Source organism: Oryctolagus cuniculus, chromosome 6, assembly GCF_964237555.1.
Source record: "Oryctolagus cuniculus chromosome 6, mOryCun1.1, whole genome shotgun sequence".
In the NCBI taxonomy this organism is placed as follows: domain Eukaryota; kingdom Metazoa; phylum Chordata; class Mammalia; order Lagomorpha; family Leporidae; genus Oryctolagus; species Oryctolagus cuniculus.
In genome coordinates, this window is record NC_091437.1 from 167,644,656 (window position 1) to 167,662,621 (window position 17,966).

At 72.9% G+C, this 17,966-nt stretch overlaps 2 protein-coding genes across 30 annotated transcripts in view; one reads left to right on the forward strand and one right to left on the reverse strand.

Moving 5' to 3' along the window:
• The window catches only part of IQANK1 (IQ motif and ankyrin repeat containing 1), a 21,580-nt gene extending 19,098 nt beyond the window's left edge, over positions 1-2,482 (forward strand). For 9 of the 19 annotated variants that reach the window (XM_051830405.2, XM_051830403.2, XM_070075610.1 and 6 more), the window contains 5 exons: positions 930-1,069; positions 1,141-1,195; positions 1,268-1,360; positions 1,484-1,771; positions 1,845-2,482. In XM_051830405.2, the coding sequence (XP_051686365.2) occupies positions 930-1,069; positions 1,141-1,195; positions 1,268-1,360; positions 1,484-1,771; positions 1,845-2,426 (1,158 nt within the window). In that variant the 3' untranslated portion in view covers positions 2,427-2,482. Of the gene's footprint in view, positions 1-929; positions 1,070-1,140; positions 1,196-1,267; positions 1,361-1,483 lie in introns of all 19 variants that reach the window. The other 10 variants (XM_070075615.1, XM_070075618.1, XM_070075619.1 and 7 more) reach the window with 8 other exon arrangements.
• SCRIB (scribble planar cell polarity protein) lies at positions 2,424-17,516 on the reverse strand. 11 transcript variants are annotated; one of them, XM_070075600.1, is made up of 34 exons: positions 17,244-17,516; positions 16,430-16,547; positions 16,266-16,344; positions 16,081-16,170; positions 15,943-15,999; positions 15,810-15,873; positions 15,641-15,715; positions 15,429-15,573; positions 15,003-15,121; positions 13,925-14,124; positions 13,686-13,852; positions 13,477-13,607; positions 13,283-13,390; positions 12,697-12,837; positions 12,151-12,564; positions 11,774-11,836; positions 11,568-11,657; positions 11,337-11,414; positions 10,644-10,961; positions 10,501-10,560; positions 10,192-10,386; positions 9,970-10,080; positions 9,589-9,882; positions 9,313-9,501; positions 5,380-5,589; positions 4,638-4,709; positions 4,315-4,395; positions 4,076-4,174; positions 3,830-3,989; positions 3,616-3,754; positions 3,190-3,530; positions 3,064-3,101; positions 2,857-2,931; positions 2,424-2,704 (listed from the first exon to the last, which is right to left on the reverse strand). In XM_070075600.1, exons 1-34 carry the CDS (start codon positions 17,400-17,402, stop codon positions 2,519-2,521), a joined length of 4,866 nt encoding a protein of 1,621 aa, XP_069931701.1. In that variant the 5' UTR covers positions 17,403-17,516; the 3' UTR covers positions 2,424-2,518. The 11 variants fall into 11 exon arrangements, with proteins under 11 accessions (XP_069931701.1, XP_069931700.1, XP_069931699.1 ...); XM_070075599.1 differs by having other exon boundaries at positions 10,480-10,560; positions 11,774-11,818; positions 17,244-17,515; XM_070075598.1 differs by having other exon boundaries at positions 10,480-10,560; positions 17,244-17,515.
• Between the last annotated feature and the right edge of the window lie 450 nt (positions 17,517-17,966).

Consider the following 17,966-nt stretch of genomic DNA (forward strand, 5'->3'; position numbering starts at 1 on the left):
GCCCCGGGCAGAGCTGGGCAGTGCCCGGAGGCCAGGGACACTCCAGAGCCACGCAGATGGGGGAGGGTGCTGGGCGGAGCCCCGGCAGCTCCCACGCGGGGACCCGGCCACCCAGGGGCCTCCGTCTGCTCCGGCCCGGCCTAACCTCAAAACCCAAGGGCTAAAGCCTTCCCAGGCACGTAACCCGGAACAAATGCAGGGGCATCCATGTCCAGCAAGGCGGAAGGCACGTGTGCAGGCTGCAAGGTGCAGGAGTGACCCAACGCCGCACAGCCAGAGAGGCCCAGAGACACATCTCCACGCACTGGCTCCTGCTCCCATGGCCGAAACTGCTGGGCTGGGCCCGAGCTCCGTCCGGGCCCCCCACGTGGGTGCAGGGCCATCACTGGCCTCCCAGGTGCGCCGTGGGGAGCCCGGGCGCCTGCCCCTGGGTTGGCTGCCTGGCTTGCGCCTCGCTCGCGCACATCTTTGTTTTCTTTGGTAGAATGGAACTCCCAGCACAGGCGACGTCTGGCTGGGTGGTCTGGCAGAGCTGGGGCCCAGGCAGGCGTCCACCCTGCCTTGGAGGGGGCCTTTGAGACCCTCCGCTCCCCTCCCCCCTCCGGCACCAGGCCGGGGCGGGCTTTGGTGTCCTGTGTCTGGGCCTGGTGTGGGCGACTTCGTGAGGTCCAGCCTCTGCTGCCTGCTGGCCCTGCTGGCTGCCACTGCTTCGGGGGGCGGGGTGGGGGCAGCTCTGGATTCCGGCCATGGGCAGGAGCCTGGGGGAGGTGGACCCCTGGAGGCCCTGCCACGGGAGCTGGTGGCTGCATGGACTGTCGAGGGCTCAGCTTTGGGGCCGCTGCGTGGGGTCCCTGCGGCAGCGTGCGCGCCCCCGAGGCGGGTGAGGCACGGGACCAAGCACCCCGGCGACACGCACGCGCTGTCCGCAGGTGACCTCTCTGGAGCCCGTGGCCGGCGTGCTGCGCTCCTGGGATCTGAGCCTCACGGAAGCCATGCTGCAGAACATGGACGCCGAACACCAGCGCCGGGCGCGCGAGACCCAGACGCAGCAGCAGGCGGAGGCCACGCGGTGCGGGGACGCTCGGGCGGGGGCGCGGTGCCGACGGGGAGCCCTCTGACCCTGCCCGTCCCGCCCCCCAGCATGGCCCTCCAGGTGCAGCGGCTGGCCCAGGAGCAGCAGCGCTGTCACAAGGAGGTGAGCGGGCCGCGTGCCCCGGGGAGGGGCGCGGCGGGGGAGGGGCGGCGGGGCTCACGGGGGCGCCCCCAGCTGCAGCAGGCCTACTGCGAACTCAGCCGGAGGATCGCCGAGCTCGACGCGTGCGAACGCCGGCGCGCGGTCAGCACGGAGCCCTCGGCACAGGTGCGCCCCTACGCCCCACCCCCCGCGCCCCCGGGGGACCGGTCCCTCCCGCAGCTGGCGGGGGTGGGGCGCGGCTTTGGGCCTGGCTGCTCCGAGCCGAGCCGGCCGTGGCGCCCCCTCCAGGCCGTCAAGGACGCCGAGGCGCGCGTGGACAGGCTGCGGCAGCAGGCTCAGACGGCCGAGGAGACGCTGGCGCTGGCCAGGCTGGAGCTTCGGGAGCAGGCCCAGGAGGGTGGGCGGGGTCAGCCCTGGCCGCGGGGAGGCGAGGCCCGGGGCGGGCTTGGCGCGGGCGCCGCTAGCTGTCCCCGACCCCCCAGACGAGGCGATGGCGCCCGGGCTGCGGTGCCAGATCACCGAGCTGCACGACGTGCTGCTGAAAGACGTGGGCGACCGCATCAGCGCCGACGGCCGGTCAGTGCTGCGGGGCGTGGGGGGCTGGTGAGCCCGCGAGGACGGCCGGCGCCGAGCCGCTCGTCGCCCCCAGGTGGCCTCTCGTCATCGACCCCTCGGGCCAGGCGGCCACCTTCCTGCGCTACCAGGACACCAACTACCTGGACACGGTGAACCCCGAGCACCTGCGCCCGGAGAGGATCCGCCTGGCGCTGCTGGGGGCGCTCAGGTGAGGCGCGGGGCCGGCGGGCGTGGCGCCCAGGGGAGGCGGGGCGGCCCTGCCCACGCCCCGCCCCGCCCCGCCCGGCCCCCGCAGGTACGGGAAGCCGCTGGTCTTCGACCTGCGCGACCTGGACCTGTTTGCGGCCGTGCTGCGGCAGCTGGACGCGGTGCAGCCGGGCCTGGCGCAAGCGCTGCTGAGCCGCGGGCTGCTGGAGCAGGAGCGCTACCTGTCGCTGCGGCGCCCCGCCGACGGCCCCGAGTACAGCCCCGCGCGGTTCCAGGAGGCGCGCCTGCACCGCTTCCGCCTCCTCTTCGTCACGCGCGCCCGCTGGCCGCCGGCCGAGCAGCTGCAGGCGCTGCTCCCGGTGCGAGTGCAGCCGCCCCGGGGCCTCGAACAAGCCCCAGCCCCGCCAGCCCCACCCTGCAGAGCGGCGGACGGAGGCGCGGGGGCTAAAACGTAGTCAACTTTATTCTCCTTAAACCACAAAATAGAGTCTTTGGTTGTACAAACGTCACTAGTTACAGTGTGGCCGGGCGCGCGCGCCCCTACGAAGGCACGGGGCCTAGGCCCCGGCGTCCCGGCCGCAGCGGGCGGCGGCCACTGCACGGCGTCGTGTCCTCGGCGCCGGCCGGGGCCCTGCCCAGCAGCACCAGGGCCACCTCTCCGTCCTCCTCCTGCGGGCTGGGGCTGGGGGACGGCTCCAGGCAGCTCAGCTCCTCCAGGCCGGGCGACTGCGGCGGGGAGAGGGCGGTCAGGGCGGCGAGGGACCTGCGGGGAGCCACTGGCGCGCGCGGGGCCAGAGTGCAGGGACGGTGCGCAAGGGGGCAAGCAGGGCGAGCGCGCGCAGGGCTGCGGGGCGGGGCGCGCCGCGCGGCCGCGGTACCTGGAGCGCATAGACAGGTCTGGAAGAAGGCAGGGCTGCGAACGCCCTGTAGTCAAACTTCTTTCCAGACAGGGGCTGGAGAGGACAGCGCGAGGGGGGAGAGGCAGAGAGAGTACGCGCAGGAGGCGAGGGCCGCGGGGCGGGGTCCGCACCCCCACCCCCAGGCCGGAGCGGCGCGGGCGAGGGTGGCGGCTGCGGGCTCCTCACCAGGCGTCCAGGGGCCGGGCTGCGCTGGGGGCCGAGGTCTGCGGGGCGAGAAGCGAGAAGCGGGCGTTGGGAGCCGTCCCTGCGGCGGACCGGGTCCCCGGCTCCCCCACCCCCGGGCACACGGACCTTCCGGTGGGGTGGGAGACGGTGTGGGCGCGGGGGACGGGGCCTCGGCCAGGCGCTCCAGGGGCCCCCGCTTGCCGCGGCCGTCCTGGGACCGGCTGAGGACCATCTGCGCGCGCAGGGCGTCCTGCTCCAGCGACTTCATCCTGGCCGCCCGCCACAGCGCCCGCTTCTCCGCCTCCAGGGCGCGACGCTCGGCCGGGGACAAGGCGCGCTCGGGCGCCGGCGGCTCCCCCAGCTCCGGGCTCTGCATGCGCAGCCGCTCCTGCTGGCGCCGCTCGGCTTTGGCTGTGCGCACCGGGGCGCCGCCGCCTCCCAGGGCAGCGGGGCCAGTCGGGCTGGGCCTGGGAGAGGGGCAGGGTGCGGTGAGGGCGCAGGGCGCGTGCGCGCCTCGAGCCCTCCGGCCGGGGACAGACGGGAGGTCCTCACCCTCCAGTGGGGCCCGGGCCGGCCCAGGGCGGTTCGTCTTCCGGCTCCGGCTCCTCCTCCGGGGCCTCGGCGTCCAGGGCGAGCCCCGCAGCGGCCTCCTCGCGCAGCATCTGAGCTCTCTTCCGCTGCAGCTTGCGGGCTGGCGGGGGCGGGGCAGTCAGACCGGGCGGGGCCAGCCCAGACCCAGGCCGCGCCCGCCCCGCCCCCGCCTCACCTTCCTCCTCCTGCATCTTCCGCAGGTCGTCGGCACCCACCAGGGACACGCGCTTGGGGGGGCCTTCAGCCTGGGGCATGCGCAGCTCCAGCTCGAAGTATTTCTGCCGCTCGCGGAAAGACAGCTGCTCGGGCGAGGCCAAGGTCCCGGGCGCGGGGGGCTGCGGGAGCCAGAGCAGGGCCTTGGACCCGGCACGCCCGCCCCCCCCCCCCCCCGGGCCGTGCAGGGGAAGGGCTCCCCGCATACCTGGGCGGGGCCGTCCTCGGGCGGGTGCGGGCTGGGCACCGCGGCGAAGGCCCTGTACGCCTGCTTCACGTTGGCAGGCAGCTCGTCGGGGGAGGGGGGCTGCGGGGGGTCGGTTTTAACTGCTGGGGGGGCAGCTGTCCCAGCTGCAGGCACCTCCCGGCCGCCAGCTGTCCCTGCCAACTGCCTCTGACCCCACCGCCACCCTGCCACCCCCACGCCGAGTGGGACGGGGCACTCACAGAGCTGGGACTGCTGCCCCTCTGGGTTGGGGAGCCCCTGGGCCAGGCCCGAGCCAACGGCTGGATGACCCCTGGCTCAGTCTGCAGAGGGCAGTGCGGAGGAGACAGGGAGAAAGGCGGGAGCCGGCTGGGGGCAGTGTTGAGCCAGCAGAGGGGAGGGCGTGGGCAGCCAGGGCCACCCCTGCCCCCAGCTCTGGCCGGGAAGGTATCCACCGGCCTTGTCCTCAGCCGGATGACGGTGGCAGCGGGGAGCAGGGCCCAGTCTCCCCACGCCACCTCCCCAGGGGCTGCACCCAGTGAGCACCGGGACTGGGGACACTCACCTGCTGGCTGCCGGGAGAGCAGGCGGCCTCGGCCATCTTCCCTCCCGTCGTGCTGGACGGTACCTGCAGGGGCTGGGGGCAGTGTGCGGTGAGGGCTGGGTGGCACCGAAGCCACTCCTCAGGCGCCAGCTGACCACCCCCAAACGGGACTAGTGACCAGAAAGGGCTCAGGCCAAAGGTGGGGTCTGGGGTCCTGCCTCGGCTCAGGAGGTTGGAGGCCCAGGCAGAGAGAGCCAGGACGAGACATGCGTGTCGGGGGACAGCTGCTGCCCCGCGCCTATGCCAGCTGCCTAGGAGGGGGCTGGCTGCAGGGCCTCCCGGCTCAGCCACCTCCACCCATGCACTGAGGTGACCCACACCGGTCACCCAAGCTTTGCCTGTCCTGGCCAGAGACGCCAGCCACCCCCCCACAGCCCCAGGGCACTCACACTCCTGCTGGGTCTCCCGGTGGCGGCCAGCTGGGCGAGCCTCGGGGAAGGCTATTTATGCCTCTTGGGGGAGAATAAGAGCCCCCACACCCAGCCCAGCTGCCCGAGCCAGCCCCGCCCCTGCCTCCCCCCCCCCCCCCCCCCGCAGCTGCTCCTCTGCCTGCAGAGGCTGGGCCTGGGCCCCACGTCCACGGCTGCTAGGTGAGGACGCGGGCAGGGGCCCTGTCCAGGCACTGGTCCTGGCGGCGGGGGCCTGGGGCCCGGCAGACCACTGCCCCATGGGCCGTGTGGGGCAGGAGGGATGGGACACTCACGGTGGCCTGCAAGGCCTCGGGCCCCCACGGCGGGCTGGGTGCGGGCAGCTCCTTCTCCTGCACAGAACACGCAGGGCTGGCAGCGGCCGCAGCAGGCGTCCTGACCTTGCCCTCAGGGCTCAGCTCCCGGTCGATGGACGAGATGCTCTCCAGGCTGTTCCGGTGGCCCATGCCGGCCGCAAAGGGGTTGGCAATGACCCCCGGGGACACCTGAGGACGGAGGGCCGAGGTGGGCATGGCGGCCGCCGGGTCCCACCCCCAGGGCAGACTCGGGACTGGGCCTTCAGCCGGAAGTTCACTGCACCGTGGTCCCCCACCGTGCAGGCTGGACCACGTCTGCGGCGTGAGCCCCAAGGAAAGGCCTGCCCGGCTGCCCACTGCCCACTGCCCGGCGACAGGCAGGACGGCGGCTGGGAGGACCTGGGAACACGCCCACCCCACAGGGCAGGCTCAGCGCCTGTCCTCACCACGCATGCGCACTGGTGTTGTCTTTTTCAAAGACGTGTTTGTGTATCTGAAAGGCAGAGACGGGGAGAGATCTCTCCCATCGGCTGGTCCACTCAGGTTAAAGCCAGGAGCCACACAGCCCACCCGGTGAGAGACAGAGAGAAAGGTCTTCCTTCCACTGCTTAACCCCCCAAATGACCGCTAGTCGGCGCTGTGCCAATCCGAAGCCAGGAGCTTCCTCCTGGTCTCCCATGGGGTGCAGGGCCCAAGCACCTGGGCCATCCTCCACTGCACTCCCTGGCCACAGCAGAGAGCTGGCCTGGAAGAGGGGCAACCGGGACAGAATCCGGCGCCCCGACCGGGACTAGAACCCAGTGTGCTGGCGCCGCAAGGCGGAGGATTAGCCTAGTGAGCCACGGCGCTGGCAAGATCCACTTCTGATTCCAGCTTCCTGCTGGCGTGCACCCGGGGAGGCAGCAGGCCGTGGCTGGTTCTGACCCGGTTCTGACCCGGCCGCTGTGGGCACCTGAGGGACTGACCCTGCGGATGGACGACCCCTGCCTCTCACAAGTGAAAATACTGACAGGATCGAGATGAGGGGTAAGGGCACGGCCAAGTGACTGCAGGAGCACACACTGAAGGTGGGGAGTCCTGCGGAGCAGACGAGGCGGGGCTGAAGGTCTAGGGCATCGGCAGGTGCCACAGCCGAGGCGGCACGTCACGCCGTAGGTACGAACGAGCGGCAGCCAAGCAGAGAGCAGAGCACCAGGAGCGCGAGCCGACAGCTCGAACCCCAGCACGGCAGGGCAGCGGCGGGAAGCATACTGTGCCGGCTCCCCTGCAGCTCTGGCCACCACGAGGCCCTGAGGCCCCGCCCCGGCCAGCAGCAGGGCACACACCCAGGCTGGACCTCCGGACACCTAGCAGCGCCCGTGCTCCCGGAAGCGGGCGCTTCCACGACCAGGTCAGGGTGCTCAGCAAAGCCGGGTCCCGGCCCAGCCCCTTCCGGGGGCCAGGATGAGGCAGAACGCGGCACGCCTGGTGACGAGGACCAGCCGTCACGGAACCGGAACCGGGCGGCAGGGCCGTCACAGGGGCACTGTGGGCTAAGCCTCTGCCTGTGGCCCCAGCATCCCACGTGGGCGCCGGTCCGAGTCCTGGCTGCTCCTCTTTCAATCCAGCTCTCTAATGGCTGGGAAGGCAGAAGATGCCCACGGGCTTGGGCCCCTGCACCCACGTGGAGGACCTGGAGGAGGCTCCTGGCTGCTGGCTTTGGCCTGGCCCAGCCCTGGTCATTTTGGCCATTTGGGGAGTGAGCCAGCGGAGAGAAGATCGTCTCTCCTCTCTCCCCCTCCGCCCCTTCTGTAACTGTCTTTTTTTTTTTTTTTTTTTTTGACAGGCAGAGTAGACAGTGAGAGAGAGAGAGAGAGAGAGAAAGGTCTTCCTTTGCCGTTGGTTCACCCTCCAATGGCCGCCGCTGCCGGCGCGCTGCGCACTGATCCGATGGCAGGAGCCAGGAGCCAGGTGCTTTTCCTGGTCTCCCATGGGGTGCAGGGCCCAAGCACTTGGGCCATCCTCCACTGCACTCCCTGGCCACAGCAGAGAGCTGGCCTGGAAGGGGGGCAACCGGGACAGAATCCGGCACCCCGACCAGGACTAGAACCCTGTGTGCCGGCGCCGCAGGCGGAGGATTAGCCTAGTGAGCCGCGGCGCCGGCCTGTAACTGCCTTTCAAATACATACATCTTTTAAAGTCTATTTTAGTATCTGCTCGTATTTATCCAAAGGGGAGGCAGAGCGAGGCAGGTTCCTCGTGGGCAGCGCTGTCGTGCTGACCCCGGGAGTGCGTGACGGTCCCTAACAGCTGTGCGTGGGACCCACACTGTCCCTCCGTGCTCGGTGCCGGTGCCGGTGCCAGGGACGGGCCAGCGCCGCCCCTTGCGGTCGTTAAGGAACCAGAGAGGAAGGCTGAGTGGACGCGAGGACACGGCATGGAATCCAGAAGGCTGAAACCATCATGGGGAGCCACTCGGAGAAGCCCGAGAGACAGCCGGGGCAGCCAAGGCAACACCGGCCCGGGCCTGCGTGCCCTGCCTCTGTGGGGGCCAGGCGGGGCAGGGACGCCCATGGCACGCGGTGGCCGGGTAAACACTTGTCAGGATAGAGAAGACCCCCGTCTCAGGCTGGGCGTGTGGCACAGCCGGCATGGGGGATGCCGGCACCCGTTTCAGAACACCTGGTTCAACTCCCAGCTGCTCCGCTTCTGATCTGGCTCCGACCCTGCACCCACGTGGGAGACCCAGAGGAAGCTCCTGGCTCTGGCCCGGCCCAGCCCCGGCTGTTGCGGCCATTTGGGGAGTGAACCAGCGGACGGAGCCCCCTCGCTTGGAGTAAATAAGCAAACCTGGTGGAGCTGGCCCCTTCCGCAGGAGACGCCGCAGAGCGGAACAAGCCCTGCGGGAGGAAAGCCGCCCTTCTCGTCCCGGCAAAGCCACCGAGGCCGAGGACACCACACACCGAGAGGGCGCTGTCGCCCGGCCCGGGGCCCGCGGCGCCCAGTCAGCCCGGTCCAGAAACAAAGCCTGGACCCAGGCGTGCAGAGCACTGCACACCCACGGCTCCTGGCCCCGGGACCACGTAATGCGGCCAGGGTCAGGGGCTCCACTCGCGGGCAGTGTGGAGGCAGACAAGGTGAGTGTGAGAGGCGGGCGCACCCCAAGTTCACGAGACCTGCACACACCCGAGGCTCTGGGTCTCCCTGGTCCAGCACCCTCACTGCCAGGCCCATCAGAAACGCGAGGGCAGCTCCCCGGTGCCGGTCCCCTGCCTGTGGAAGCCCCGCCCACACCGGAGCACGGACACGCCCAGCCAGGCATGGGCACAGCAGCGCCCGCTTCCCGAGGGGCCAGAGCCCCGTAAAGAGACAGACCGTGGAGCTGCAGGGACCGGAAGTTCTGAACACACGCCTGGGAGCAGGGCAGCAGGCCAGGCCCCTTCCCGCACCCCCCGGGACGGCGGGGGGCGAGGGCCAGCCTGTGGCCCGAGCACAGGGCACTGCGTGGTGCACGGGGCCTTAGCAAGCAGAACACAGCCCCTGTGCTCCAACAGTGAGGCCCCAGGTGTCTCTGGCTGGTGTCCAGCAGGCAGTCACCCGCCAGGACCCACGAGAGCCAGCTGAGGTAGAGCCACTGTGAGGAGGGGAAGCCGTGCACGGCCACGTGCCCTGGGACCAGTGGGCTCCCCGAGGCAGCTCCGGGAGGGCGAAGACGGCCGAGAGCAGGATGCTGCCGCCACCCCTGCTCCCCGGGGCTCCTCCCCGCACCCCTGGCTCGGCTAATGCTCTAGGCTTGCGTGAGAGGTCAGCCGGACAGAGGCCACCAGGAAGAGTGAGCTCCTGGCCCAGGGATGAGCTGGGGGAGCAGGAGGCGGCCCCTCGCACACTTGCGCCCCAGTCCCCAGAGCCCGAGGCTGTGGGGACAGCACTGACCTCCAGGGCCGCGGCGGAGCTGGCGTGGAAGCCGTCGCAGACGAGCACGGTGAGGGTGTCGCCCACGCCTCGCAGCAGCTGCACGGCCTCGGCGTGCGTCAGGCCCAGCAGGCTCTGCTGGTCCACCTCCAGCAGCCGCAGCCCCACACACAGCCGCCCGTCGCGTCCGGCCGCCCCCGTGGGGCTCACCTGCGGGGAGACCGACACGGGAGGCCTGGCGCCGGCGGGGCCCGGGGGCCCGGGGGGCCGGGGCCGGCCGGGCAGGGCCTCCCTCACCTTGGATATGAAGATGCCCTCGTCCGTGGGGTCCCAGGGGTTGCCCGCGTGGCCCTTGGCGCCCCCGCGGATGCTGATGCCCAGCTTCTCCCCGGGGGCCTTGCGGATGCACAGCTCCCGCATGCCGGGCGGCGGCGGGTCCCTGCGCACCAGCAGGCACAGCTCCAGGCAGGGCCGCAGCAGCGCGCTCACCGCCTCCTGATGCGTGGCTTCCCGCACGTCCTGGCCGTTCACCGCCAAGATGCGGTCCCCGACCCGCAGGCCACTGCGCGCAGCCAGGCCCCGCGGGAGAACCTGTGGGGGGACGGCCTCGTCCGCTGGGCTGGGCTGCGCCGGCCACGCCCCACACCCACCGTGGGTCCCGCCCACCCTGAACCCTACCTTGGATATGAACACGCCAGGCTCCTGGATGCCAAAGGGGTGGCTCGAGTGGTCAGAGCCCCCTACGATGCTGAGCCCCAGCGGGCCCCCGGCTCGTGGAAGGCGGACCTCCTGGACACACGGGGGCCTTGGTAAGGGCGCGGGGAGGGGGCCTCCACGGGGCTACATCCAGGCCTGAGGGGGCGGAACTCGGGGCCCACGCCCCCGGGGTGGGCGGCTCACCTCCACAGGGTACGGTCCTTCCAGCAGGCTCGGGGCCAGCCTCGGCTGCCCAAGCTCCCCAGGGGCGGCCGTGGGGGTGGGCAGCAGGGGCCCCCCGGCCTCCCGCTCCAGCAGCAGGGCAATGGTGGGGGAGGCAGCGGTGAGCAGGGAGACCGCGTGGTCGTGCCTGGCCTCCGTCATGTCCACTCCATTGATCTGCGTGAGGGCACTGGGGTCACGCGGGCCCCCAAGGGGACAGGACGAGGAGCACCGATGGCCGCCCCCAGCCTCCCCGGGCGCCCCACTCACCGAGAGGACGCGGTCACCGACCTGCAGGGTGCCCGCGCGCTGGGCAGCACCCCCCTCGGCGATGCGGGAGATGAAGATGCCCTGTGGGGAGCAGGGGGCCTCGTGAGGCGGCTCGGGCGCCAGCGCAGCGCCTGCCCAGCCCGCGGCTCCGCCGGGCGCCTCACCCCGTCGCCGGCGCGGTACGGCGTGGAGCCCTTGCCCCCGGCGATGCTGAAGCCCAGCCCCTTCTCGCTGCGGACCAGGCAGGCCGCATGGCGCTGGCGCTGTCGCAGGGCTCCGGGGGCCTCCCGCGAGCCCCCGCCACGCCGCTCCCGCTCCCGGGGGCTGTAGTCATCCTCGGGCCGCAGGGGCGCGACGGTCACCGCGTTCTCCGGCTCCACCATGCGCTCCCGCCACACCCGCATCTGCACGGTGGCGCCCGCCCCCCGCAGCGCCTCCACCGCCTCGTGGTGCTCCGCCTCCTGCAGGGCCACGCCGTTCACCTGCGGGGGTGGGGGCAGAGCCACTGCGGCCACGCTGCGTGCGCCAAGGCAGCCCCCGCCGGCCCCAGCCCTCCTCCAGGGGAAAGCCGGGAGGCAGCCAGGCCGGGTCCCCAGGCCGGGTCCCCACGCCGCCCAGCGCCGCCCCGCTCGCCTCCCCGCAGGAAGGCTGAGGCCTCTCCTGAGCTGCTGGCCACCCACGTGCTCAGGGCGGGGACCAAACCCCTACACCTGCTCGGGCCTGACCCCCTCCAAGCCAGCCCCGGGGCTGCCGTGCCCCACACCACCCACGCAGACGGGTTCTCCCAGGGGCTGGCCGCTGGGCCGCCACGGCCTCCCCCGTGGTCGCGGGCCCAAGTCTCTCCGTCCATGGCTCACCTCGAGGAGCTTGTCGCCCACTCGGACGCCGGCCCTGGCCGCGGGCCCCTCCTCGGACACCCGAGAGATGAAGATGCCCTGCGGGACAGGCAGGTGGGTGCTTGCCCGCCCTCCTCATCCCGGCCCCACCCACTAGAAGCCCTCGGCTGTGAGCTGGCTGAGGGCCTGGGCGCACTGCCTCCCCCAGCCAGCGCCTCTGGCCACACAGCAGCGGGGGGCGGGCCGCCTCACCTCGTCGTCCCCCTTGTAGGGAGTGGAGCCCTTGCCCCCCGCGATGCTGATGCCCAGGCCCCCGGTCTGCCGCACGATGGTGAGAGTGAGCTGCAAGCAGAGGGCTGGCTCAGGGGGCTGCGGAAGCCCCTCGGAGCCCCGGGGTGCGCGAGGGCGAGGCGAGAGCCCGCAGCCCAGGAGGCGAGGCCGGCGGAGCGGGTACAGACCTCCTCCTCCTCAATGCGGGCGGGCTCTATCAGCAGGTTATTGGCCTGGTCGAACGACACGCCCTGTCAGGACGGCACCAGCAAGGCAGAGCGGGTCAGCCACCGCCAGCCCCACCACCACCTCACCCGGCCCAGCCGCGAGCACACACCAAGCCCCATAGCCCAGGCCGGCCCAGCCCCGAGCGACGCTCCAGGACCCCCAGCTGTCGGCTCAGGGGAGGGCAGCACCAGCACAGGGAGGATCCTGCAGCGTGGCTCTCGGGGTTGGGAGCTGGCCCACGGCCCACAGCCCGCGGCAGGGGGTCAGGCAGAAGCTGCGTGTGTCCTGGGGTCAGCGCCAGCGCGAGCCCTGGGAACAGGCTGGGGCCGGGACCCACCTTCACGGAGGGCACGCAGGGCCCCGCCTCCTTGTCCTCTTCCTCGCTGGCGGCCCCGCCCTCCTCCTCCGCTTCAGCCTCCTCCTCCTCCTCCTCCTCGGCCCCGTTCTCCTCCTCCTCCTCCTCCTCCTCCTCCTCCTCCTCCTCCTCCCCCTCCCCCTGCGCCCGAGGCGCCCGGGGCGCACGGGGGCCGTCGTGCCAGTCGCCAGGCAGGGCGGGGCCCTGGCCGTCCGGCTGCGCCCCCCGCAGCAGGGCCACCACGGCCTCTGGCTGCGGCAGCTTGCAGATCTTGAAGTGCTTCTTGTAGTGGGGCGTGTCTTTGCGGATGAGCCGCTGCCGCCCGCCCGGCAGGGGCCAGGGCGCCTCCAGCTGCCCCTCCGGGCTGTCGGCGTCCTCGGCGAAGTGCACTGTGGGCTGCGTGGGCAGCAGGGTGAGGGGCGGCCTGGCCTGGCCCCACCCCCCGCAGGCGGCAGTGTGACGGGCGGCTCTGCGGCTGGAGACGCGCCCCCTCACGCCAGCGCAGGCCGGCCAGGGCCCCGCCCTCACCTCCTCGTACTCCTCCTCCGGGTCCTCCTGGGGGCTCGGGCCCTGCACGGTCAGCGCGTCCCCGGGCTCTCCCGCGGAGGCCGTGCTGGCGGCCGCGCCGGAGTCCTCGCTCAGCCCCGACTCGCTGCTCAGCCTCTTCTCCTGCGGGCGGCAGGGCGGGCATGGGGAGCGGCCTCCCGCACCGGGGTCCACCCCACACCCCTCCCGCACCCGGGGTCCTCCCCACACCCCTCCCGCACCGGGGTCCACCCCACACCCCTCCCGCACCCGGGTCCTCCCCACGCCCCTCCCACACCCGGGTCCTCCCCACGCCCCTCCCACACCCGGGGTCCTCCCCACGCCCCTCCCACACCCGGGTCCTCCCCACGCCCCTCCCGCACCGGGCTCCACCCCACACCCCTCCTGCACCCGGGGTCCTCCCCACACCCCTCCCGCACCGGGGTCCACCCCACGCCCCTCCCGCACCCGGGGTCCACCCCACGCCCCTCCCGCACTGGGGTCCACCCCACACCCTCTGTGCACCGCGCCCTTGCCCTGCAGGCCCCCTGCCCCCCCGCAGCGTGGTGCCAGCTGCTGCCCCTCCCACCTCCTCCGGGGGCTCAGGCCGGCAGGGCGCCTCGGCCCGGCGCTCCTCCATGCCCCGCTTCATCACCTTCAGCTCGCTGGGGTGGGGTGTGGCCCGGCGCTGCAGGCCCTGCGGGAGGACGGGGTGAGGGAGGGAAGCAGGGCGGCGGGCAGGTGGCGGGGCGGGCGCTCGGTGTCCGGCCCCCCCCCCCGTACCCGCTTTTCGGCAGCGGCCTCCTCGGCGTCCTCGCCGCCCGCGGGGCTGTCCAGGAACTGGATGACGCTGGCACGGCTCGGGGGGACGTCGCTCCAGCTCTCGGAGGGGCTGCCCTGCTGCCCGGGGTCCTCTGAGGGAGGCAGGGGTCAGGTCCAGGCCCCCCCGAGGCCACGCCCGCGCTGGGCGGAGCCGGGCCCCGGCGACCTACCGAGGCCAGGCAGCGGCTGCTGCGGGAGCAGGTAGCAGGTGAGCACCTTCTCGCCGGTCTGGGCGTCGTCCTCGGTCTGGAAGCGCAGCATGGGCTGCGCCTGGTTCTCGGCCAGCCACAGGGCCTTGAGGTTGAGGTGGGTGAGCGCCAGCGGCAGACTCCGCAGCCTGGAGGCGGCAGGCGCGGTGAGCGGCTGCGCCCCGACGGGGCGGGGGCGGGGGCGGGGGGGCGGCACTCACCGGTTCCCGGCCACGTCCAGCACGTGCAGCTCGGCGGTGTGGGCCAGCTCGGGCGGCAGGGCGGCCAGGCGGTTGTCCCTCAGGGAGAGGACGCTGAGCGCCACGCAGCCCCCGATCTCAGGCGGCAGTGCCTCCAGGTGGTTCCGGTCCACGTTGAGGTTGGTCAGCTTGGTCAGCCTCCCCAGAGAGCGGGGCAGAGCCTGGGTGGGCAAGGCGAGGCCAGCGGTTGCAGGAGCCGGGAGCCCCCCAGGGCAGACGAAGGAGGACAGAGCCCCCGACCCCTGCTACCCAGCAGGCCGAGACCCACCACCATGGCGGGGCCGGCGCTGTGTGCAGTGGGTTAAGCGGCCACCCTCGGTGCGAGCGCCAGCTCCGTCCTGGCTGCTGTCTCCACCCAGCTCCCTGCTGTGGCCTGGGAGAGCGGTGGACGACGGCCCGAGGGCTGGGGCCCCTGCACCCGAATGGGAGACCCAGATGGGGCAGCTGGCTCCGGCCTGCCCGGCCCTGGCCACGACAGCCACTTGGGGAGTGAACCAGCAGACAGAAGCCCTCCATCTCCACCTCCCCTTCATTCTCCCTTCCAGACAAATCTTTGAAACCAGGACAAGACCGCCCACCGCCGACGCCCAGCCAGGCCGTCTGCAACCCAGGACCTGAAGGGCTCCCAGCTCCGCCCTCCCCAAAGCCCCGCTGTCCCAGGGCTCCCTGTCCCTGTCCCCCACAGGGTCGCCCTATCCGTCCCCACGGCCTGGGCACCCCCTGCTCTGCACAAGAGGTGCCTCCCCCTTCCCGGGGCCACGGGAGATGAGACCACAGCGTGGCAGGGGCCCCAGTCTGCTCCACCCTCGTTCCTGCCTTCCCCCACCCCTGCCCCGCGGCCCCCACCCCTGCCCCAGCCAGGGAAGCTTCCTCTTCAGACCCAAACGCCTCCCTCCCTCGCAGCTCGAGCCAGGCCAGCTCAGCCCGCCGCGTGGGCCCACACGGGGTCCCCACCCTCAGGGTCGTGTGCCGCGCACCCCGCAGCTCCCAGCCGCAAAAGCAACGCCCGGGAGCAGCGCCGGCCCGGCACGGGGCCTACCGTCAGGAGGTTCTCGGTGAGGATCAGCTCGGACAGGTTCTCGCAGTCTCCGATGGCCTCGGTCACTTCGCACAGCCGGTTCTGGTCCACCTTCAGGATGGACAGCTGCTTCAGCTGGCCTGGCGTGAGGGGGACGCAGAGGGGGCTGGGGGGGGGCCGAGGCCAACCCTGGGCACCCCCCCACCGTGCAAGACACACGAGACCCCCACTCCTCTGAGGGCTGCCGAGGGCCACCGACCCGCTCCCACGACGCCTGGGCCCCCGTCCTGCTTGCCCAACCCAGGACTGGCGGGGCCACGCACCAGGCTGCACAGGACCGGCACCGGATCTGGGCATGGGTTCTCTTCGGGCCCTCCCTGCTACCGGGGCGAGGCCCAGGCCCCCCCGAGCCCTCCAGCACCAGAGCCACCCCCGGCCGGCACTGACCGATGCCGTCGGGAAGCCGCTGCAGCAGGTTCTGGGAGAGTAGCAGGTCGGTGAGCAGTGCCAGGCCCCCCAGCTCCACGGGCAGCTCCTCCAGCCGGTTCTCCGACACGTCCAGGCACACCAGGCGCCGCAGGTTCCCCAGCTCCTGGGGGGGGGGCGCCGGTTAGCGAGCGGGCAGAGACGCGGGGCGCCAGGGTGCCGCCCGCACTCACCGGGGGCAGCGCCGACAGCTGGTTCCGGTCCAGCCACAGCTCCCGCAGGTTGGGCAGCGCCCCTAGCGTGTCGGGCTGCGGGAAGAGAGCGGGAGGGGAGGGAGGCTCGGCCCGCCCGCCCCTGCCCCGCCCCTGCCCCCCAGGGCCCCTCCTCAGGCCCCGCCCGCACCAGCACTTCCAGGTCGTTGCCTCCCAGATCCAGCTGCTCCAGCTTGACCAGGAAAGACAGCGACCTGCGGAGGAGACGCGGCTGAGCGCCTGCCCGCGGGCCGGCCCCACCCAGCCCGGGGCGGCGCACTCACGCCGGCAAGGACTTCAGCAGGTTCTCCCGGAGCTCCAGGGTCACCAGGTTGGCCAGGCTGCGCGAGAAGCCGGGGGCGGGAGTGAGAAGGGTGAGGAAGTGAGGAAGGCAGAGGCGGGCCCCAGGGGTGGCCACTCACCTGCCCACGTCCCCGGGCAGTGCCTGCAGGGACACGTCATTCAGGGCCAGGTGAGCCAGGCTGCGCAGCTGCGTGAAGCCCTCGGGGAGCCTGGGGGGGGCGCAGGGCCTCAGACGCAGGGCGCGGGCCGCCCGCAGCCCCGGCCCTCCGGCCGCCGGCCCGCCCCGCCCCCGGCCGCGGCCCACCTGGACAGGGGGTTCCCGCTGAAGTCGGCGATCTCCAAGGCCTTGCAGAACTTGATGCTCTCGGGGATCTCGGGGATGTCTGCGAGAGGCCCCGACAGTTGCTCTGGCCCCGCCCCGCCCCGCCCCCAGCCCCGGCCTGCCCGCCCCGCCCCGCCCCCGCCCACCGTTGCGGGAGACGTCCAGCTCCACCAGCTGCATGAAGTTGGCCACCTCAGGGGGCAGCCGCTGGATCTCGTTGTCACTCAGGCCCAGCTTGCGCAGGTTCAGCAGCCGGAAGAAGGGCTGTGGGCAGGGGGTGTGGCTGGGGGATGGGCTCTGGGGCAGAGCAGCCCCCCCAGCAACAGCTCTGGACGCGGGGGAGGGAGCACCCACGGGCCCGCCCACAGACTCCTGCGGGGCTGCGCCACGCCTCCCACCGGCTCAGAGCTGCCCGCTGCCCACTGGACGGCCCGTCCCCCGCCTCCGTGCGCGTGGGGACCCCAGCCTGGAGACCAGCCCTCTGGGGTCCTCTGGCACGCCCAAGCCACACCTCAGCAGATCCACGCTGAGAACCGGGCAGAGACCACACACGCACGCACGCACACACACACACACACACACACACACACGTACACACGCAGAGGCGCGCGCCGGCCCGCAAAGCGGCGCAGGGGGACCCCGGGCGCGCACCGACGCCCAAGGAGGCAGGGCTGTCACGCCAGGTTCCCCGGCACAGCCACACCCTCCGTGGCACCAGTCCCCGGCGCTCAGCACCCAGCCCCTGGGAAGGAAATCCCTCATAACCTGCTTCCTCCGGCTCCGCCGGAGCGGCCCGGGAGAAGGAAAACAAGCCGACCGGAAGAACGGGAGCGCCGGCCGGGACCTCGGAGGGCCCCCGACCCGTCCCCGCGCCGGGAGGGGCAGCGGCAGCGCCGCCCGCCGGCCTCGCCCGCGGCGAGGCACCTGCCGCCCGCCGGCGCGGCGCAGGTGCGGGCTCACCTTGGGCAGCTCGCGCAGCTGGTTGGCGTCGAGCAGCAGCTCCTCCAGGCTGCGGCTGTAGCGGTAGATCTCCTCGGGCACGGCCTGCAGCGAGCAGTGCCGCTTGTCCACCGACTCCACGTGCCGGTTGCAGCGCCACAGCGGGATGCACTTGAGCATGGTGCGGGCTCGGCGGCGCTCGGCGGGCTCGGGGCGGGGGGCGGGGCCCGGCCCGCATGGGCGCCGGGCGGGGGGCGGGCCGGCGCCGGGGTCCGGCCGGGGAGGCTCTGGGCCCGGCCGGCGCTCCCGGCTCTCGGGCCGCGGGGCCGGCGCGGAGGCGGCCGGGACTCGACTCTCAGGCGGCCAGGAAGCGCCGGCGGCTCCGCATCCCGCCCGCCCGCCCGCCCGCTCAAGCACAGCTCGGCTCGGCCCGCCCGCTCGTCCGCCCGCCGCCGGAACCACCGCCGCCGCTGCTGCCCGCCGACTGCCCCGCCGTCGCGCGGCCCGCCGGGAAGCCGAGTCCCGCCCTCGCCGCCCGAACTACAACCCCCAGAAGGCACCGCGCCGCCTCCGAGGACCTCGCGCACAGCCTGCCGGGAAGCCGGCTCCAGCCCGAACGCGGAGGCCCCGGGAAGCTCCGTAGCGCCCCGCCCCGCCCCCCAGGCCTGCCGCGAGCCCCGGCGGCTGCCCCCAGGTCCACAGCACGGCCGGACCGACGCGCGCGCACTCCCGGTCGCCTCCCTC